Raw genomic sequence first — 23,595 nt, forward strand, 5'->3', positions numbered from 1 at the left:
TGTGTAAAACAAAATATATATATATATATATATATATATATATATATATATATATATATATATATATATATATATATACATATATATACATATATATATATATATATATATATATATATATATATATATATATATATATATATTTTTATTTTTTTTTTTATTAAATATATATTCATGTGCTTACAGCACATGAATAAAAATAGCATGCCCCTCCTCAGAATAAAATTCCTGATTTTTTTACACCAAATGTAAAAAACAAAACACTTTATTTTAAAAGTTCACATTCCACTTCACCATAAAAAGATAGCGATTGCTACTCGGTGAATCATGGCGATAAAAACCTTGAAATTTATTCGCCATCTGGTCATTGAATAGGGTGATTCACCGTTTTAGTCAAAAAAAAAATCGCCGTACAGCATGAAAATAGCACAAAATCACCATAAAACATGGCGAATCAGCCTCATTGAATACTGCCGTATGTCTAGTGTTACCAGAATTCTCTTCATCCCAGTCTATAAGACTTGCCAACTACATACCATAATTGCTACAGATTTCAGAAAAAGGGCTAGGAGCCGTGTCCTGCTGTCTTTGCCGGAGACGGGTAGAAAGGGGAGAGTATCCTTCTTCATAGGAGGCTTCATTGGGGTCGAGGGAGATTTTGGCACACTCGACAACGATGTCATGAGTTTCCAACCTCTTCCACCTAAAGCATAGAGAGGACAGACAGAACCTGAAAACTAGACACTTTAGGGTATAATAAATCTAATTAGATCATGTGATCCACAACTTTCCATAGGTCAGCAGACAACGAATCATAGTAAATGCTACCTACATAAACGATTGGGCTTGTTGGACGCTGTGGATAATTCACTACTGGAGAAATAATCAGTGTTCAGCGGGTGCATAAAGACACTGAACACGTGTAAAAATAAATGCAATGTTCTATGTTCGCTGCACCACTATGTACGGACAAAGAATAACATAGCAAGAAGTCAAAATTTACACATCTTTAATTGTAGCGAAGCATCTTCTATTGACAAAGACACGTAAAAAATTTTTGTGGTTCTAGATGTAAAATGACAGTAAAAAAGGTGTTTATTATAAATGACTTGAATTGGGGTGGGGTCCACAACCCTTTGGGTGAAATGTAATAGGATGAGAGATTCAGAAAGTGAGAGATTTGGTAAGAAATCTCTACTTTCTTTAAAGCGGCAATCATTTACACTGCAAAACCAGTTTGATGTTGAAGTGTAAATGATTGCCGCTTTAAAAAACCTGGAGATTTCTTACCAAATCTCTCACTTTCGGAATCTCTCATCCTATTAAGTGTCACCCTTGGTTTCTATCCATTTTCATCTGATTTTCTATTGCTGATATCCTAAGTGTCCATTCACAGATTGATTCCAGATTCCATTCTGGATAGGAAATAGCTGGTGAGTCACACGGCTTCACACCAGCTAAGAACAAAGCAAATAGATCCGTACCTGCTTGGGTCCAGTTCATGGTCTTTAGAACCAGTAACCAGCTCTGGATGGATTCGCACATGTTCCATCATTGGCTGGGAGGGTAAAGGTTGCAATAGTGGAGGGGAAAAAAAAAAAAACAGATTTAATGACAGCAATAATAACTTCCATCGTAAGAAGAGGCTTCCTCCCAAAACATTTTAATTTAATTAATATGCCTTTGGATTTAGGGGGGAGATGTATCAAGCCCTATAAAGAGTGGATAAGTTGCCCATAGCAACCACTCTTGCTAGCATGCACTTGATTAAAAAAAATTACCCTCAAAAATGATTGGTTGCTAGGGGCAACTTCTCTACCCTTTACAAGGCTTGATAAATCTCCCACAGTCATTTTAAATTACATCTTTATTATATTAAATTAAAACAAATCTTGGGTCACGCCAAACGTTAAGTGTGACTGGCAGAATACCCTGAAGAATCGCGTAGTATATCCCCCTCTTATAATTACAGAGGGCCAAATGCTGAGGCTTTAATTATTCATAACAAAAATGAGTTACTGTTCGGGGTGCATGAGAAGTTACAGTACCCTCTGGCTCGCACATGAAACCCCCTCTCTAATACGCCTTTCACATCGCAATACGGGTTCGGACCCGGGATCTCGATCCTGGGACCAACCCAGCACTGGCCCTTTCGCGTTTAACCCTTCTTAAAACCCGGGTCAAATTGCAAGTTGGTCGACCCAGGTTTTAAGCTTGGGTGCATTCACACCACACATCGATCTGGGTCGACAAGTCACCAACCTGGCAATTACCCGGGTCTGAAGTGGGGTGTAAATGGGGTATTTGAATACGGCTGAAAGGACAGCCTGTGTGCTATGCCTGACTGCAGTAGGCAGCGCAGTAAATGTAGAGCTGGGTGCTGTGAGACTCCCACAGCTGTCCTGATTTGACTCTCACAGCTGTCCTGATTTGACTCTCACAGCTGTCCTGATTGCACATCCCCACTGTCGAGGGATCTGGAAGTTACAGCAATCTTGCAGATCCCTTGACTGGTCTGGCGGCCTTCTGCTTTTCCACCATTTTACCTTGACGATCTCTTCAAAAGTTTCCAGGTTCTCCTTCATGCTGTAATGTGAGCGCAGGAAGGAAACAAAGTTACATGGATACATCCCATAGAGACGATGGAAGAGGGCGTACACACTGGCATGGAGATGGACGAGGCAAGTCTCTGCTACGTGACCTGCCAAAAGCAAAAACAGATGTGCCAATTAATCTACATGCAAGCCCTTCAAATACCAAGGGGGGGGGCACAGCTGTAGTAGAAACTCATCATTAAACAGAACACGGTGTTCCGTATCAAGGCCTCTCTGATAAAAATAGCATGTGCGGCTCTAGTCGAGACCTCCGCTTATAACCACTTCATAACCTGCTCGCTGTCACTGTGCATCTTCTAGTACAGTTATTACTGCTGCTTATAGCACCATCCCCACCAAACACAAGGTTCTGTAGTCGCTGTCACTGTGCATCTTCTAGTACAGTTATTACTGCTGCTTATAGCACCATCCCCACCAAACACAAGGTTCTGTAGTCGCAGTCACTGTGCATCTTCCAGTACAGTTATTACTGCTGCTTATAGCACCATCCCCACCAAGCACAAGGTTCTGTAGTCGCTGTCACTGTGCATCTTCTAGTACAGTTATTACTGCTGCTTATAGCACCACCCCCACCAAACACAAGGTTCTGTAGTCGCTGTCACTGTGCATCTTCTAGTACAGTTATTACTGCTGCTTATAGCACCATCCCCACCAAACACAAGGTTCTGTAGTCGCTGTCACTGTGCATCTTCTAGTACAGTTATTACTGCTGCTTATAGCACCATCCCCACCAAGCACAAGGTTCTGTAGTCGCTGTCACTGTGCATCTTCTAGTACAGTTATTACTGCTGCTTATAGCACCATCCCCACCAAACACACGGTTCTGTAGTCGCTGTCACTGTGCATCTTCTAGTACAGTTATTACTGCTGCTTATAGCACCATCCCCACCAAACACACGGTTCTGTAGTCGCTGTCACTGTGCATCTTCTAGTACAGTTATTACTGCTGCTTATAGCACCATCCCCACCAAGCACAAGGTTCTGTAGTCGCTGTCACTGTGCATCTTCTAGTACAGTTATTACTGCTGCTTATAGCACCATCCCCACCAAACACAAGGTTCTGTAGTCGCTGTCACTGTGCATCTTCTAGTACAGTTATTACTGCTGCTTATAGCACCATCCCCACCAAACACAAGGTTCTGTAGTCGCTGTCACTGTGCATCTTCTAGTACAGTTATTACTGCTGCTTATAGCACCATCCCCACCAAGCACAAGGTTCTGTAGTCGCTGTCACTGTGCATCTTCTAGTACAGTTATTACTGCTGCTTATAGCACCATCCCCACCAAGCACAAGGTTCTGTAGTCGCTGTCACTGTGCATCTTCTAGTACAGTTATTACTGCTGCTTATAGCACCATCCCCACCAAACACACGGTTCTGTAGTCGCTGTCACTGTGCATCTTCTAGTACAGTTATTACTGCTGCTTATAGCACCATCCCCACCAAACACACGGTTCTGTAGTCGCTGTCACTGTGCATCTTCTAGTACAGTTATTACTGCTGCTTATAGCACCATCCCCACCAAGCACAAGGTTCTGTAGTCGCTGTCACTGTGCATCTTCTAGTACAGTTATTACTGCTGCTTATAGCACCATCCCCACCAAACACAAGGTTCTGTAGTCGCTGTCACTGTGCATCTTCTAGTACAGTTATTACTGCGGCTTATAGCACCATCCCCACCAAACACAAGGTTCTGTAGTCGCTGTCACTGTGCATATTCTAGTACAGTTACTACTGCGGCTTATAGCACCACCCCCACCAAACACAAGGTTCTGTAGTCGCTGTCACTGTGCATCTTCTAGTACAGTTATTACTGCTGCTTATAGCACCATCCACACCAAACACAAGGTTATGTAGTCGCTGTCACTGTGCATCTTCTAGTACAGTTATTACTGCTGCTTATAGCACCATCCCCACCAAGCACAAGGTTCTGTAGTCGCTGTCACTGTGCATCTTCTAGTACAGTTATTACTGCTGCTTATAGCACCATCCCCACCAAGCACAAGGTTCTGTAGTCGCTGTCACTGTGCATCTTCTAGTACAGTTATTACTGCTGCTTATAGCACCATCCCCACCAAACACAAGGTTCTGTAGTCGCTGTCACTGTGCATCTTCTAGTACAGTTATTACTGCTGCTTATAGCACCATCCCCACCAAACACAAGGTTCTGTAGTCGCTGTCACTGTGCATCTTCTAGTACAGTTATTACTGCTGCTTATAGCACCATCCCCACCAAACACAAGGTTCTGTAGTCGCTGTCACTGTGCATCTTCTAGTACAGTTATTACTGCTGCTTATAGCACCATCCCCACCAAACACAAGGTTCTGTAGTCGCTGTCACTGTGCATCTTCTAGTACAGTTATTACTGCGGCTTATAGCACCATCCCCACCAAACACAAGGTTCTGTAGTCGCTGTCACTGTGCATCTTCTAGTACAGTTATTACTGCTGCTTATAGCACCATCCCCACCAAACACAAGGTTCTGTAGTCGCTGCCACTGTGCATCTTCTAGTACAGTTACTACTGCGGCTTATAGCACCATCCCCACCAAACACAAGGTTCTGTAGTCGCTGTCACTGTGCATCTTCTAGTACAGTTATTACTGCGGCTTATAGCACCATCCCCACCAAACACAAGGTTCTGTAGTCGCTGTCACTGTGCATCTTCTAGTACAGTTACTACTGCGGCTTATAGCACCATCCCCACCAAACACAAGGTTCTGTAGTCGCTGTCACTGTGCATCTTCTAGTACAGTTATTACTGCTGCTTATAGCACCATCCCCACCAAGCACAAGGTTCTGTAGTCGCTGTCACTGTGCATCTTCTAGTACAGTTATTACTGCTGCTTATAGCACCATCCCCACCAAACACAAGGTTCTGTAGTCGCTGTCACTGTGCATCTTCTAGTACAGTTATTACTGCTGCTTATAGCACCATCCCCACCAAACACAAGGTTCTGTAGTCGCTGTCACTGTGCATCTTCTAGTACAGTTACTACTGCGGCTTATAGCACCATCCCCACCAAACACAAGGTTCTGTAGTCGCTGTCACTGTGCATCTTCTAGTACAGTTATTACTGCTGCTTATAGCACCATCCCCACCAAACACAAGGTTCTGTAGTCGCTGTCACTGTGCATCTTCCAGTACAGTTATTACTGCGGCTTATAGCACCATCCCCACCAAACACAAGGTTCTGTAGTCGCTGTCACTGTGCATCTTCTAGTACAGTTATTACTGCTGCTTATAGCACCATCCCCACCAAACACAAGGTTCTGTAGTCGCTGTCACTGTGCATCTTCTAGTACAGTTATTACTGCTGCTTATAGCACCATCCCCACCAAACACAAGGTTCTGTAGTCGCTGTCACTGTGCATCTTCTAGTACAGTTATTACTGCGGCTTATAGCACCATCCCCACCAAGCACAAGGTTCTGTAGTCGCTGTCACTGTGCATATTCCAGTACAGTTATTACTGCTGCTTATAGCACCATCCCCACCAAACACAAGGTTCTGTAGTCGCTGTCACTGTGCATCTTCTAGTACAGTTATTACTGCTGCTTATAGCACCATCCCCACCAAACACAAGGTTCTGTAGTCGCTGTCACTGTGCATCTTCTAGTACAGTTATTACTGCTGCTTATAGCACCATCCCCACCAAACACAAGGTTCTGTAGTCGCTGTCACTGTGCATCTTCTAGTACAGTTATTACTGCTGCTTATAGCACCATCCCCACCAAACACAAGGTTCTGTAGTCGCTGTCACTGTGCATCTTCTAGTACAGTTATTACTGCTGCTTATAGCACCATCCCCACCAAACACAAGGTTCTGTAGTCGCTGTCACTGTGCATCTTCTAGTACAGTTATTACTGCTGCTTATAGCACCATCCCCACCAAACACAAGGTTCTGTAGTCGCTGTCATTGTGCATCTTCTAGTACAGTTATTACTGCTGCTTATAGCACCATCCCCACCAAACACAAGGTTCTGTAGTCGCTGTCACTGTGCATCTTCTAGTACAGTTATTACTGCGGCTTATAGCACCATCCCCACCAAACACACGGTTCTGTAGTCGCTGTCACTGTGCATCTTCTAGTACAGTTATTACTGCGGCTTATAGCACCATCCCCACCAAACACAAGGTTCTGTAGTCGCTGTCACTGTGCATCTTCCAGTACAGTTATTACTGCTGCTTATAGCACCATCCCCACCAAACACAAGGTTCTGTAGTCGCTGTCACTGTGCATCTTCCAGTACAGTTATTACTGCGGCTTATAGCACCATCCCCACCAAACACAAGGTTCTGTAGTCGCTGTCACTGTGCATCTTCTAGTACAGTTATTACTGCTGCTTATAGCACCATCCCCACCAAACACAAGGTTCTGTAGTCGCTGTCACTGTGCATCTTCTAGTACAGTTATTACTGCTGCTTATAGCACCATCCCCACCAAACACAAGGTTCTGTAGTCGCTGTCACTGTGCATCTTCTAGTACAGTTATTACTGCTGCTTATAGCACCACCCCCACCAAACACAAGGTTCTGTAGTCGCTGTCACTGTGCATCTTCTAGTACAGTTATTACTGCTGCTTATAGCACCATCCCCACCAAACACAAGGTTCTGTAGTCGCTGTCACTGTGCATCTTCTAGTACAGTTATTACTGCTGCTTATAGCACCATCCCCACCAAACACAAGGTTCTGTAGTCGCTGTCACTGTGCATCTTCTAGTACAGTTACTACTGCGGCTTATAGCACCATCCCCACCAAACACAAGGTTCTGTAGTCGCTGTCACTGTGCATCTTCTAGTACAGTTATTACTGCTGCTTATAGCACCATCCCCACCAAACACAAGGTTCTGTAGTCGCTGTCACTGTGCATCTTCTAGTACAGTTATTACTGCGGCTTATAGCACCATCCCCACCAAGCACAAGGTTCTGTAGTCGCTGTCACTGTGCATATTCCAGTACAGTTACTACTGCTGCTTATAGCACCACCCCCACCAAACACAAGGTTCTGTAGTCGCTGTCACTGTGCATCTTCTAGTACAGTTATTACTGCGGCTTATAGCACCATCCCCACCAAGCACAAGGTTCTGTAGTCGCTGTCACTGTGCATATTCCAGTACAGTTACTACTGCTGCTTATAGCACCACCCCCACCAAACACAAGGTTCTGTAGTCGCTGTCACTGTGCATCTTCTAGTACAGTTATTACTGCGGCTTATAGCACCACCCCCACCAAACACAAGGTTCTGTAGTCGCTGTCACTGTGCATCTTCTAGTACAGTTATTACTGCTGCTTATAGCACCATCCCCACCAAACACAAGGTTCTGTAGTCGCTGTCACTGTGCATCTTCTAGTACAGTTATTACTGCGGCTTATAGCACCATCCCCACCAAACACAAGGTTCTGTAGTCGCAGGAGGAAACGCAAACCATCTTCCGCTAAATACATTCTGATGTTGGGCTGCCTACTGAGACAACTGCAGGCCGCTGCTCTTATCCGCCATGGCATGCAAATAGTTGTACCATTGAGAAGACGTTGGCCAACCCGTCGGATAGTAGAGCAACCTATGATACATATCGGCTAGTACCAGTGGAACCGAGCCTTTTGTGCACAGCATGCCCCAGACACTAAAGCCGCCCTCCCCAGGAAGGACAATCCACAGAGATCCATGCAATTCTCATCTGCATCCCCAGCGGTAACTATAAGCGCTTGCACCCAATGTTTTAAATCAGGCCCGGTGTGACCAATTTTGCAAAGAACACGTGAACTTAAAATACGATAATTGTTAAGCTATTGGGACTTCAACACATTCAATGAAATAACTATCAATAAGTAATGTTTTCATATATTTTGTAGGATACTGGTCAAAGAATAAATTGAAATCTGTAGCCTCACACCATTAAACCAGGGACCTGCTATTATGGACTGGTTCACTAGGCTGGATTCTATAGCAGCAAGGATGATCTCTTCATGTACTGGGCTGAGAGGTTTCGGAGGCTTAAGTAGAACGACTCCGTGGGCTCATGGGTACAATCGGACACCTTGTTCTGGGCTTCCTTAAGCTGGCTATACATGAGAACGATCTCCGGCCCGAATACATGATTTCGCTGGGTCATGCGATCGATTGTGTACACTGTGAGGTATATCAGTGTGATGCGTGGTCCCGTGGGTCGCTTCACTGATCATATGTGCTGCATGTATGATCAGTTGTGATGGTTGAAAGCAGATCGTATGTGTTTTATAGCATGACTTGACACGTCGTGGTCTATCACTTATCTCTGTTACCTGTTTCCAGTCAAGTATCTCTGTCCCACCCCTCTCTTCACCCCCTCCTACTCCTCCTCTGTGTGTGTCCTGGCTCGTCACTTCATCTTTATATATATTGGGAGCATTTGACATTTGCTGCATCCACACTCATCTAGCCTCAATACGCCATGTAGGGAAATGCCTGGCGTCAGTGTTCCCCCAGGTCTCATGCAACTCTAATAACGCATCTTAGGTCACAGCACAATGCAACTAGGATGCACAAGGTCCGTAGGCTGATGGGCCTAATTCAGACCTGATCGCAAAGCACCTTTTATCTCCAATGGACAAAACCATGCTGCAGTGCAGGTGAGGCAGAAGTAACATGTGCAGAGAGATTTAGATCACCCAAATGTAACTCTCTCTGCACATGTTACATCTGCCCCACCTACAGTGCAGCATGGTTTCATCCATTTAAGGAAAAAGGTGCACTGCAATCAGGTCTGAATTAGGCCCAATATACAGAGGACAACAAAACCTTTGTATAAAGATTCAGAGACTCAGCCACACACGGATATACAGGTATCGCATCTCAGATAACGTCTCCTCGTGCATCCTAGTCGCATTGTGATGCAATGACGTGAGCTGCCAACAAGGGATGTTTAGCGGGACTTCATCAAACATGTATAAGTACATAACTATTGTTCTTCTACAACTGCTCTACCATTGTGTTAATCATTGTATATGTTCTCGTGCCTAAATAAAGATGGAGAAACAAAAAAAGAGAAAAGAAAACCGTCTGCCCGCTCCATATAGTGTGGTTTCAGGAACGTCAACATACTACAGCAGTGCCGACATGGTCTCCTCAGTACCAATAGGAGCCTTAGGAAGCTGCGAAGTGCAGACAGAATATTATTCCTGGGAAACGTCCTCACAAACATGCAGAACATACACAATGCTTATAGAGGTTTGTAAAGCGTAATATCCCACAGGGAGAACCATGAATGTAGCTCAGACACCTTGATTACTGTCCAGATTCCACTACAAGGAAAAGCATTACAAAAATGGAGATAGAAAAGCTGAAGCCTCACCTGGGTTCTTCAAGCACCAGGCTGACAGGCGGCCAAATATGTCGAAGAACTCGTGCAGATACTGTTTCCCGGACTGTGGGATCATTGGCAGCATGGTAATTAACACTAGGACGCCAGTGGTGAGAACGATGACATCTGTGTCTGTCTGTAATGCACAATAAACAGCTTACACAGGGGACTCTGTATAATGGTCAGCCGCATAAATGTTGGATCCTTGTGCGTACTCAGCAGGTATAGAAATATAATCAGTGAAAGGATTTTATTGCTTCATATTTAGGAGCCACTGGTGCGAAAAGCTGAACGTTCAATGTAGGTTCTATGTGGGCTAAAGCAGTTAGATGTGTGACTGGGATCGGATACATGGGGACACTGTAGAATGCGGCAGTTTTACAGCCAGGCGGTATCTGGTCAGAACGCTGCAGTAATCTAAACCTCCAGTCTGACACTCAGAGGTATCAAATATTCTAAAGAGGACAATCAGACTCAAGTTATCATTTAATAGAATGTACTATATAACACATCCACATCTCACCCCTCCCCCACCATCCAAGTAGGGGTGTACATATCCATATCCCACCCCCAGTAGGCTTTTTTAAACAAACATAGCACTATATGAAAAATGTACCTTAAGACACTTTAAGAGGGACTGGAGGACGGGTGCTTGCGACAACTTGTGCTTCCAAGATGGCTGGCGACGAATTACATGGCCCAGTAGCATCAAGGTTGTTAGGCGGGTAGCCGCTTTACCTAGGTACTCATTGATCTTGTCCAATAGGTGCTGTCACAGAGAAGCTTGTGTTTAAACATGGGTTTTTTTTGCAGGATTTACACATTTGAGAACTACAAACATCAGGCATTACATCTGGGGGGGGGGGATGGATACCAAAGATTGCATTAACACAGCCTTAAAACAAAAATTCCAATTTTCCCCCCATCAGTAGGTGTGATGTAAAATTACCTTTATCAGACCATGTAATTCAACACAGATTAGGTGCCAGTTGTCTGGGGGTGGGAGAAAACTGTAATTTTGCAATCCACCCACAGTGGTGAATGCAATTAAAAGGAGTGTACACACGGGGCAAATCTTCTCAGTGATTCTGACTACATCAAAAATACGTAGTAGATTTGCCTGAATCGCCCCTTGTGTGCACAACGGGCGATAATGACGAGTGGCCCCGCAGCGTCGCCATCACCCGGCCAAATAGTCAGTGCAGGCTAGAACATGCTTACTACACTGTGCATTTGGCCGCGGCTCCTGGGGGTGGCAGGATGTAATCAGCCATCGCTCTGACGCCATAACTACATCTTGATAGACACAGGGGTCAGACGAAATTGCCAGGGCTGAGTTCCGTGTGTACACGGCGTGACATTTATACCCCTTCAAGACCAGAAAATCTAGGCTGCAAATAGGATTTTGTACCATGTCCAAATGGGTGTGACCTAACTGAGACCCTTTCAGACTTAACAACGCATTCATGGGAAATAACCCAGGATATATTTGTTAGTCTAAAAGTAGTATTAGACACACCTGCACTGACATGAAGACAGGAGCTGCAATAGGAAAGATGGGAGTCATAGAGAAGTGATTCGCGGTTTACCTTGTCATGAGGCTCTGGTACCATAGAGAGGACGAGCATTGCTTGTTCAGAATTCGTTTCCAGGTAATGATCCACCAGGTTATTTACAAGGACATTAGAGCGGTCTATGATTGAGCAAGACACAAAACCATTAAGTCTGCAGAAGGGCAATGTCTGTTTATTCCACAAAAATTAAAACTACAGATTTTTGCTACATAGAGGCCATAGTAGGATCCCCCTGCCAGTCACCCTACGTTGCAGACACACACACAGGACCGTAAGAAGAGACTGACATTTATACAGGTCCTCTGCAAACGGGGTCAGCCAGTGAGCTGGGAATACAAGGGCCACGTTGCTATCCTGTAAGTGTTTTTAGATAGTAATTAATTTCCTAAGTAATAAAAGGAGCAGATGTATGAAGCAGTGATAAGGGAGCCAGAGGAGAAGTGGCCCATGACAACCAATCAGCACGGAAGTAACATCTGTCATTTGCACAATATTAAATGATACAGAGCAGGTGATTGGTTGCCATGGCTCACTTCTCCCTTATCACTGGTTCATACACCTACCCCATATTACTACATTTATTGTGCTAGAGCTGGCATCCCCAACCTCTGTCCTCACGGCGCACTAACAGTGCAGAATGTAGCGATATCCTGGCTCCAGCACATACAGTGAAATCAAACTAACTGTACTGATGAAGTCACCTGTTCTCTAGTCTGGCCATCACTAGAGCATCCTGTGCCTTGAGGACAGAGGTCGGCAATGCCTTTGCTAGAACATAATAATTACAGGCTAAAATTATTTGAGAGAAGTGACCCAAATGTTCGGCCGACAGCCGGCTCCACTGCAGGAAACATCTACCAAAGACCGATCCTAGTGCATACCTGTACCTGTGTGTAGGTGGTCTCTTATCAGTCTGTGGATCTCATCCAGGTGTTGCAGGTCAGTGGACTCCAGCATGTATAGATGCTCCAACACATTCATTGGGTGGGCCATGCTCCAGTATAGGTGACGGTGCTGGTACCAGGACTACGGAGGCTTACAATCACAGCAGGGTCCTCATCTGCGCCTCCTCCGACTGTAGGGGGAAACAGCACACAGAAAAGTAAGTCATTACCATACCATACACAAGTGTCCTCAAATCAATATTAATCAGTATTCGAGAACAAAAACTGGTGGTTTCTTTAGTAGAAGGCATTTGATTTCCTCCAGCAAACATCTGCGGGTGTGTATGACCTCCCAATTGTCATCAGACTGACATCGGAATCCCGACCCTCGGGACTCCGACAGGGGGGCGAGCGATACTAAGACCTTGCTTGCCACAAGTTCTATTGTCCTTCTATGGAGTCATGGACACTACAAGGAACAGCAGCCCCGGTAAGTTGGGATCGGGAGGCCATCTGGCACCCAGAACACAACGGTCACTAGTAACGAGGTCAGTGTCCTGCAGCTTATCCATCCGGTCTTGCTCATCAGATCTTAAGGCTTCTAAAAATGTAAAACCCCAGTTACCAATTTAGCTCATATATCAGTGATGGCTATCCTTGGCACACCAGCTGTTGTTGAACTACACATCCCAGCATGGCCAAATAGTAAAACTGATGCAGGGCATATTGGGATGTGTAGTTCAACAACAGCTGGAGTGTCAAGGTTAGCCATCACTGTCATATACTGTAGTTATACCTGTAAAGAACTCCCAATTAGTCCCATACAGGCTGCCATTGGCAGTCACTCCACAGACCTTCATAGACATGGCTTATGAGTGGTGGGATTTGCTGGGGCAGGACAAACCTGCCCCAGCAAAACCCACCACAGATCGTAGGACACCCCCCCCCCACACACACACACACACACCTTCGTTCCAGCAGGCTCAGGATGTTCACAGCGGCACGGGAGGACTCGGGCACCTGAACTCCTGAGCGCTCCCGAGTCCCCCCGAGCCTGCCGCCTACATCCCTGCTGTAAAGTGAATGGTGGCTGGCAAAGCGGCAAGGGAGCTCTGGCGTTACGAACTCCGGAGTGTGAGTGATGCGGGTGTGACGCGTGGGGCTCTAGAGGTGGTGCGCCAGTGGTCCACACCTGGACACCACTGGCGCGCATCTATTCCACATTAGTGGTATGCCCAGAAATTTTCCAGGACAGCCCGCTGCGGCAGTGCAGCTGAGCCCGGAAAATTTCCGGCAATACCACCCAAGGGGTTAATATAAGCACATGCACAGGCTGGGTATAAATACATTTAGAAATAATATTTATGTTATTTATATAGCACTTTTGTCACAGTAGGTGAATAGGACATATACGGATTTCACAAGCACAAGACATAAAGGTGAACAGGAAAGAGAAAAGAGCTAGAGGGACAATAGTGAAATGCTCGACCCCCAAATAAATGAAGGAAGATTCTGGATGTCCTTCATCTACAGATCACAGTAAGGGGCCCGTTTATCATTCTACATTTGTGACTGAATCCTCGAAAACTGCAGTTTCGGGGGTTAGCTGCAAGTATTAAGTATCCCCCCGAATGTATCAGGAGGAACCGCAGGAGGAATCTCATATCCCTGCTGTGATCCCTCCTGCACCACCGCCGCCTCCCCCATAGGTTTCTATGGAGGATGTGAAGTTGCCCGATGTACCAACATCGCATCCCTGGGCTACCGCCATTCTGTGCACTTTGGTTCCTAAGGGCCTTTATGACACAATTGAATTAAACAATGTGTGAATGTCTGGGAAGGTGATGATATACAGTATACAGCCAATGTGAAACATCTCTAAACATAAATGACACTAATACAGAAGTGGGTATCCAATCGAGGCTCAGCAAACCGTGCACCAGCGGCCGGAAATCACTGGTATATATCATATGCGGCCCTTTTTCATAGGATATCTCTCATGCGATCCCAACCAAACCTGCCTGGCTCAATTCTGCAGCCGGTGCGACTCACAGGCTCCGGTGCGATGTCCACGGGACCTCACATCGCATCAAACCTGCTGTCAATCACATGCAACTTGGACGCTATTGATCACCAGAACCGAAAGGAAAAGAGAACAAATTGCATTTAAATCGCTCTAGTATATGGCCAGCTTTAGAAGAATATAACCAGTGTCAGGCTGGGGCATGAAGGGCCCACTGGGGGAGGCAGTGTTAAGGGCCCATGTTTAGGGGTATGACTTAACCATTAGAAAGTACATTTGTTAGCCCACCTGATAAATATATATAGTAAATACCGCTAGTGCATACATTGCACCATCGATTGAAAATCTATTAGTTATCGGGCGCAATAACGATCTCGCCAAAAAAGTAAACTAAGCGATCAGAATATAGATTAATTCAGACCAGCAAAAAAAAAAAAAAAATCCCTCTAAATATTTATTAAAAGTCAGGAGAATTTTATATTGGATTTGATACACATATTGCTACACTAGGGGGGTTATTCTGGTTCACTCACAAAGGCAAATTCACTCTCAGATGGACAAAACCATGTGCACTGCAGGTGGGGCAGATGTAACATGTGCAGAGACAGTTAGATTTGGGTGAGTTATTTTGTTTCTGTGCAGGGTAAATACTGGCTGCTTTATTTTTCCACTTCAAAATAGGTAGCATTTTGAAGTACAGCCCCCACCCAAATGTAACTCTCTCTGCACATGTTACATCTGCCCCACCTGCAGTGCATATGGTATTGTCCATCTGAGAGTGAATTTGCCTTTGCGAGTGAAACAGAATTACCTCCTATGTCGAAACTGCAATCGGTGCTCAGAGTAAACTTGGAAATTTTGTTTATTACAGACCAACAAATTCGTATTCCCCTTCACCCAGCCTAAAATTGCGCTTGCTGGTTTTGTGTGACAAATAATCCTTTGAGCGCCAACATCTGAGAGAGATGTGCAAAATATCGGATACAAATGCCAGCTTCACTCACATTTGTTATATAAATTCAAACACAAAAATATGTAAAAAAAAGATAATGTTTCCTATAGAAGGTAACAGAACAGGTCATTATGATGAGTAAAAATGCTTGTTGGCAATTTTCACACCTATTTTGACAAATGTACCTGTCATTTAAAGGGTTAATTAAGCTTTCACCATTCAGAGGACACAAACATATACTCTCATCGTGCCAAAAGCAAGGATAGACTTTACCTAAACAATAACATATACATATAACAGCCTCAGACACACATTACTAATAAGACAGTCGTTGTAACCCTCCAGCTAATTGAAGCTACGGAAATAAGACGACACAGTCCAGAGCACTGAATCTGTGGATAACACTTCCCATAAGGCCACAAAGAAGTCTATGTGGTTCCCAGGCACAAGGTACAGTACAGTCGCCAGTCTCCACCTGCCTGGTATTTATGCTGTGAAACGCCAGATTAATAAATAGATGGGATCAGTCTACAAGAAGAATCTAGGCTAATAGCTGCTCATTACCGCATGTGACCAATCCAACATGCTGACTCTGCTAGAAGGGGCCTGCTCGGTGCTACCAAGCCTGACTGCATTCTCCAGGATTCCTAGTAGGGGAGCGTGACGGCGAGGAAAGGTGGAATTGTCGCTGCAATATAGAACACATGCACCTACTGGCATGGGCAAAAAACAAAGTATGCAATAGTGAACAGATGGGGTCTGCCAAAGCAATGGCCAAAAGTCACCAAGTAACTGACGCAAATAATGAACCTGTCAATCATTCCTGCAGACAATTTACAATATTATTTAAGTTAAAGTAGGAGCTTCTTCTGGATTAGAAATCTGTATAACATAGGACTATATAAGCTGAGCCTCAAAACAGACAACATAGGTACAGTCTTTATACTTATATGGAGACAAACAGGGTCCTTTATATTGCAGCATATTCACAACTGAAGGTCTGAGACATTATGGTGGCCCAGGTGTTAGTAGCTGTATGGCCATGTAATTACTGCCCACACTTCCCATGCTGATGGAAGAACACATGTCCATCTCGCACCCTATAGATTTATTGCTAGCGGGTGAGAATCTAGGCTATGAATACGTGTAAGTTACCACTCACAATCACTTCTTCAGCAGCCATAGTAAATATAGAACAATGTCTTACTATTATAGTAAATCAGCGTGTGGTATCAAGATCGTCCCCTGACAACAGCAAACCATAACTAATGGCAATCGTAAGAAGAACACCTACCAATAACATTATTTGCACAATTAGTGCACCGAGTAACAAGAGTCTGACACTACTCACGGTCTGATTATCAATGCATGAGGCAAACATATGCAATGGCGTGCTATTAATGGACTACCCCAACATACTTCTATGAGCTATTTACAGTTTTCCTGGAAGCATGCGATTTTAACACAGAGGAACAGACCATTTCCTAGACCGCGAGAGTCTCCATATCAGGTTACCCTCGTGCATACTGTCCTAGCAGATAAATGAGAAAGGTTGGCGATTCAGCAGAACTGTCTGCCACGTATTTACCTGCACCCCAGTTCTTATACAGCCACAACATCTTACACACATAACACAAAATACACCCAACCAAGTACACACCGAGTGTATATATTATCATCAACTAGTGAGCACGCTCAGAGCAAGTGCTTCGAAAGCTAGTCTGCTACCTTGTGATCCCCTCTGTTTGTGTGCATGTGTGAGAGAAAGAGGTAGTTTCACTTGCTGCCAGTAGATGGCAGTGTTTCGGAGACACACAAACGGACACTAGACATATATAGATGATATTTGAAAATAACGAAACTATATACTAAAACTTCGATAAACTTTGCTAAATACTTAAGGTCTGGCTCAGTCCTGTTCGCTAGGCTGCATAGCGAGCAGGGGAGCGCCGCACCAGCGAATATTTACATGGTGACGCCCATAAAATGCCTGATCCCGCCCCCATCTGGAGTTGGCCTTAATATAATGACCTTGGAAAGATAATGAATTGTAGGCTGGGTCTGCCATCCAAACACCTTTTTGACCAATAACCTAGGTCTGTCCTGGGTGATACCCCTTTTCCACGGTTGCTAAAACACAGCTTGTTGCCATGACTCGGGAGTGGCACAGTGGAACAAGGTTAAATCGGGACTAGTGACCCAGGAACCCTGCATTGTTGGTCACAGACACAACCTGGGTCGCAGTGCAGTGTAAATGGGTAAGACGGGACAATGACACCTGAAAGAGCCAGCAATAACAGATTCTCTCATCTCCAAGTGCAGGGGCTGCACCTGTATGTGGTGACATCACTGACCCAGCAGTAAGCCGGTCCTGTCATCAGACTGAATTGGATCACACCCAAGTTGGACCAAGTACAACATCCCAGGTGGGACCCAGCATTTTAATCTAAAAAAGCTGTATCCGGGTCAGTGGTGGATCTTCCCTCTGCTGGAGCTGGCAGTTGACAATCTCCAAGCACTGGGGAGTAATCCCTCTAAGCTTTAAGGATGACCCACGTCACCAGTTTACACCAGGGACTACCCTTGGACCTTCACGGATTCGACAATGATAGCTACCAGGGTCAGATTTCCAGGTAACTGGGCAGGGGTTGTTTTTGTATCCAGACTTACCGGCAGTCAGGATAATGCCGTTGGTCTTATGACTGGTGGAATTCTGACTGTTGGACCCTCATCCCACACCCGGATAAATCTGGGTGCACATTAGTTGATTATCTTTAACAATATGCAGGATAACTATATAGTTAATTATATATTTGTGCATATCGGCTACTGGGCCCGATTCTGGTTCACTTGCTAAAGCAAATTCTCTCTCTCTCTAATGAACAAAACCATGTGCACTGCAGGTGGAATTTGCTTTTGCAAGTGAACCAGAATCAGGACCACTCTGTATGCACTATCTTTAATGATGCACGTTCCTGTTGATAGTTATCGACTCCCTCTGTCTTCTGTCTGCAGTCAAATTCTTACTAGATCATCAACGACAGCATGCTCCTGGATGTGGCCGCTAAATTACATCGCTAACGATATTGTTCAGCGTGTATATGCACTTTATCGTTTGTCCTGTAGTTTCACTCATGCATAATATAGTCTAATGCATACCCTGCTCCAGGCTGCCCCAGTAACCAACCAAGGTGTACAACAGAACAGTTATAACAAGAAGTAAAATACACTCATATATTGTACAGATATGGGAAGTGAAAGGTCGGCAACTATAAAAAGCAGGCTGTTCTAAACGCAGATAACCACACTTATGATCATAACAACACCGCCCACCAATCACTCCAGGATGGACTCACAGGAAGTATATATATCCTTCCATCCAATGAGCTTCACGGCTGCCCAAAACCAGGATGGTGATATTAGAATGCTATAGCGGAATTAAATAGATCATTTTAATGAGTAATACAACAGTCTCAGAACTGTACAGGACACCTGAGGTGGTAGAGCTGGTAGACAGTGATAGTGGGTAACGGGCTCTGTTATGTACAGGACACCTGAGGTGGGAGAGCTGGTATACAGTGATAGTGGGCGACGGGCTCTGATATGTACAGGACACCTGAGGTGGGAGAGCTGGTATACAGTGATAGTGGGTGACGGGCTCTGATATGTACAGGACATCTGACAGTATAAGGTGGGAGAGCAGGGATACAGCGATAGTGGGTGCTATAGTGCAGGACACTGTCAGTAAAAAGGTGGCAGAGCAGGGATAGTGGGTGCTATAGTGCAGGACACTATCAGTATAAGTTGGCAGAGCAGGGATAGTGGGTGCTATAGTGCAGGACACTGTCAGTATAAGGTGGCAGAGCAGGGATAGTGGGTGCTATGGTGCAGGACACTGTCAGTATAAGGTGGCAGAGCAGGGATAGTGGGTGCTATGGTGCAGGACACTGTCAGTACAAAGTGGCAGAGCAGGGATAGTGGGTGCTATGGTGCAGGATACTGTCAGTATAAGGTGGCAGAGCCGGGATAGTGGGTGCTATGGTGCAGGATACTGTCAGTATAAGGTGGCAGAGCAGGGATAGTGGGTGCTATGGTGCAGGACACTATTAGTATAAGGTGGCAGAGCAGGGATAGTGGGTGCTATGGTGCAGGACACTGTCAGTATAAGGTGGCAGAGCAGGGATAGTGGGTGCTATGGTGCAGGACACTGTCAGTATAAGGTGGCAGAGCAGGGATAGTGGGTGCTATGGTGCAGGACACTGTCAGTATAAGGTGGCAGAGCAGGGATAGTGGGTGCTATGGTGCAGGACACTGTCAGTATAAGGTGGCAGATCAGGGATAGTGGGTGCTATAGTGCAGGACACTATCAGTATAAGGTGGCAGAGCAGGGATAGTGGGTGCTATAGTGCATGACACTGTCAGTATAAGGTGGCAGAGCAGGGATAGTGGGTGCTATGGTGCAGGACACTGTCAGTATAAGGTGGCAGAGCAGGGATAGTGGGTGCTATGGTGCAGGACACTGTCAGTATTAGGTGGCAGAGCAGGGATAGTGGGTGCTATGGTGCAGGACACTGTCAGTATAAGGTGGCAGGGCCGAGATAGTGGGTGCTATGGTGCAGGACACTGTCAGTACAAAGTGGCAGAGCAGGGATAGTGGGTGCTATGGTGCAGGACACTGTCAGTATAAGTTGGCAGAGCAGGGATAGTGGGTGCTATAGTGCAGGACACTGTCAGTATAAGGTGGCAGAGCAGGGATAGTGGGTGCTATGGTGCAGGACACTGTCAGTATAAGGTGGCAGAGCAGGGATAGTGGGTGCTATGGTGCAGGACACTGTCAGTACAAAGTGGCAGAGCAGGGATAGTGGGTGCTATGGTGCAGGATACTGTCAGTACAAAGTGGCAGAGCAGGGATAGTGGGTGCTATGGTGCAGGATACTGTCAGTATAAGGTGGCAGAGCCGGGATAGTGGGTGCTATGGTGCAGGATACTGTCAGTATAAGGTGGCAGAGCAGGGATAGTGGGTGCTATGGTGCAGGATACTGTCAGTATAAGGTGGCAGAGCCGGGATAGTGGGTGCTATGGTGCAGGATACTGTCAGTATAAGGTGGCAGAGCAGGGATAGTGGGTGCTATGGTGCAGGACACTATTAGTATAAGGTGGCAGAGCAGGGATAGTGGGTGCTATGGTGCAGGACACTGTCAGTATAAGGTGGCAGAGCAGGGATAGTGGGTGCTATGGTGCAGGACACTGTCAGTATAAGGTGGCAGAGCAGGGATAGTGGGTGCTATGGTGCAGGACACTGTCAGTATAAGGTGGCAGATCAGGTATAGTGGGTGCTATGGTGCAGGACACTATCAGTATAAGGTGGCAGAGCAGGGATAGTGGGTGCTATGGTGCATGACACTGTCAGTATAAGGTGGCAGAGCAGGGACAGTGGGTGCTATGGTGCAGGACACTGTCAGTATTAGGTGGCAGAGCAGGGACAGTGGGTGCTATAGTGCAGGACACTGTCAGTATAAGGTGGCAAGGCCGAGATAGTGGGTGCTATGGTGCAGGACACTGTCAGTACAAAGTGGCAGAGCAGGGATAGTGGGTGCTATGGTGCAGGATACTGTCAGTATAAGGTGGCAGAGCAGGGATAGTGGGTGCTATAGTGCAGGACACTGTCAGTATAAGGTGGCAGAGCAGGGATAGTGGGTGCTATGGTGCAGGACACTGTCAGTATAAGGTGGCAGAGCAGGGATAGTGGGTGCTATGGTGCAGGACACTGTCAGTATAAGGTGGCAGAGCAGGGATAGTGGGTGCTATGGTGCAGGACACTGTCAGTATAAGGTGGCAGAGCAGGGATAGTGGGTGCTATGGTGCAGGATACAGTCAGTACAAAGTGGCAGAGCAGGGATAGTGGGTGCTATGGTGCAGGATACAGTCAGTACAAAGTGGCAGAGCAGGGATAGTGGGTGCTATGGTGCAGGACACTGTCAGTACAAAGTGGCAGAGCAGGGATAGTGGGTGCTATGGTGCAGGATACTGTCAGTACAAAGTGGCAGAGCAGGGATAGTGGGTGCTATGGTGCAGGACACTGTCAGTATAAGGTGGCAGAGCAGGGATAGTGGGTGCTATGGTGCAGGACACTGTCAGTGAAAGGTGGCAGAGCAGGGATAGTGGGTGCTATGGTGCAGGACACTGTCAGTGTAAGGTGGCAGAGCAGGGACAGTGGGTGCTATGGTGCAGGACACTGTCAGTGTAAGGTGGCAGAGCAGGGATAGCGGGTGCTATGGTGCAGGACACTGTCAGTGTAAGGTGGCAGAGCAGGGATAGCGGGTGCTATGGTGCAGGACACTGTCAGTATAAGGTGGCAGAGCAGGGATAGTGGGTGCTATAGTGCAGGACACTGTCAGTATAAGGTGGCAGAGCAGGGATAGTGGGTGCTATGGTGCAGGACACTGTCAGTATAAGGTGGCAGAGCAGGGATAGTGGGTGCTATGGTGCAGGACACTGTCAGTATAAGGTGGCAGAGCAGGGATAGTGGGTGCTATGGTGCAGGACACTGTCAGTATAAGGTGGCAGAGCAGGGATAGTGGGTGCTATGGTGCAGGACACTGTCAGTATAAGGTGGCAGAGCAGGGATAGTGGGTGCTATGGTGCAGGATACAGTCAGTACAAAGTGGCAGAGCAGGGATAGTGGGTGCTATGGTGCAGGATACAGTCAGTACAAAGTGGCAGAGCAGGGATAGTGGGTGCTATGGTGCAGGACACTGTCAGTACAAAGTGGCAGAGCAGGGATAGTGGGTGCTATGGTGCAGGATACTGTCAGTATAAGGTGGCAGAGCAGGGATAGTGGGTGCTATGGTGCAGGACACTGTCAGTACAAAGTGGCAGAGCAGGGATAGTGGGTGCTATGGTGCAGGATACTGTCAGTACAAAGTGGCAGAGCAGGGATAGTGGGTGCTATGGTGCAGGACACTGTCAGTATAAGGTGGCAGAGCAGGGATAGTGGGTGCTATAGTGCAGGACACTGTCAGTATTAGGTGGCAGAGCAGGGACAGTGGGTGCTATAGTGCAGGACACTGTCAGTATAAGGTGGCAGGGCCGAGATAGTGGGTGCTATGGTGCAGGACACTGTCAGTACAAAGTGGCAGAGCAGGGATAGTGGGTGCTATGGTGCAGGATACTGTCAGTATAAGGTGGCAGAGCAGGGATAGTGGGTGCTATGGTGCAGGACACTGTCAGTATAAGGTGGCAGAGCAGGGATAGTGGGTGCTATGGTGCAGGATACAGTCAGTACAAAGTGGCAGAGCAGGGATAGTGGGTGCTATGGTGCAGGATACAGTCAGTACAAAGTGGCAGAGCAGGGATAGTGGGTGCTATGGTGCAGGATACTGTCAGTACAAAGTGGCAGAGCAGGGATAGTGGGTGCTATGGTGCAGGACACTGTCAGTATAAGGTGGCAGAGCAGGGATAGTGGGTGCTATAGTGCAGGACACTGTCAGTATTAGGTGGCAGAGCAGGGACAGTGGGTGCTATAGTGCAGGACACTGTCAGTATAAGGTGGCAGGGCCGAGATAGTGGGTGCTATGGTGCAGGACACTGTCAGTACAAAGTGGCAGAGCAGGGATAGTGGGTGCTATGGTGCAGGATACTGTCAGTATAAGGTGGCAGAGCAGGGATAGTGGGTGCTATGGTGCAGGACACTGTCAGTATAAGGTGGCAGAGCCGGGATATAATGACACAGGGTTCTAAGACCTGCATATAATGACAGTGCACCTGTAGTAATGAGGGGGCGTGGTCTCCTGGCTGTCGCCAGCATCACCCATGGCTAATTACACCTCACCCCCCGGCTACCCCTGTACCTGGGCGGGATATCCTCACTCCACCTGCTGCCCGCTCCCGCCTAACACCACACACCGGCTCTCACACCGGGAACCCCGCTTGGATGTCCCCGATTTTCCACTCACTAACACACAGCCTGTTTACCTCTCAACTCCTCAGGGCGCCGCCATCTTGCGTCGCAGCGCTTCCCTCTCCATTCATTTCCCTTCCGCCTGAGAGAGAAAATAGTCCGGCAAAGCCTCTCTCTTCTGACCGCCCCGAACCCTGTACCCTCCAGTGTCCCTCCGTGACTCCCACCACTACGGACGTAGACGTCTACATTGGACAGGCCGCCATTCGGTAAAGTTATTCCAGGTATTGGCGGGCGGAAGG

At 46.4% G+C, this 23,595-nt stretch overlaps 1 protein-coding gene across 5 annotated transcripts in view; it reads right to left on the minus strand.

Moving 5' to 3' along the window:
* TSC1 (TSC complex subunit 1) overlaps positions 1-23,595 on the minus strand; it is a 41,050-nt gene extending 17,455 nt beyond the window's left edge. For 2 of the 5 annotated variants that reach the window (XM_083160937.1, XM_083160935.1), the window contains exons 1-8: positions 23,368-23,595; positions 12,422-12,609; positions 11,550-11,653; positions 10,577-10,729; positions 9,952-10,096; positions 2,547-2,701; positions 1,485-1,558; positions 537-703 (exon numbers count right to left, since the gene is read on the minus strand). In XM_083160937.1, coding sequence (XP_083017063.1) covers positions 537-703; positions 1,485-1,558; positions 2,547-2,701; positions 9,952-10,096; positions 10,577-10,729; positions 11,550-11,653; positions 12,422-12,527 — 904 coding nt within the window. In that variant the 5' untranslated portion in view covers positions 12,528-12,609; positions 23,368-23,595. The other 3 variants (XM_083160936.1, XM_083160933.1, XM_083160934.1) reach the window with 2 other exon arrangements.

Source organism: Crinia signifera, chromosome 9 (genome assembly GCF_055691185.1).
Source record: "Crinia signifera chromosome 9, ASM5569118v1, whole genome shotgun sequence".
Lineage (NCBI taxonomy): Eukaryota > Metazoa > Chordata > Amphibia > Anura > Myobatrachidae > Crinia > Crinia signifera.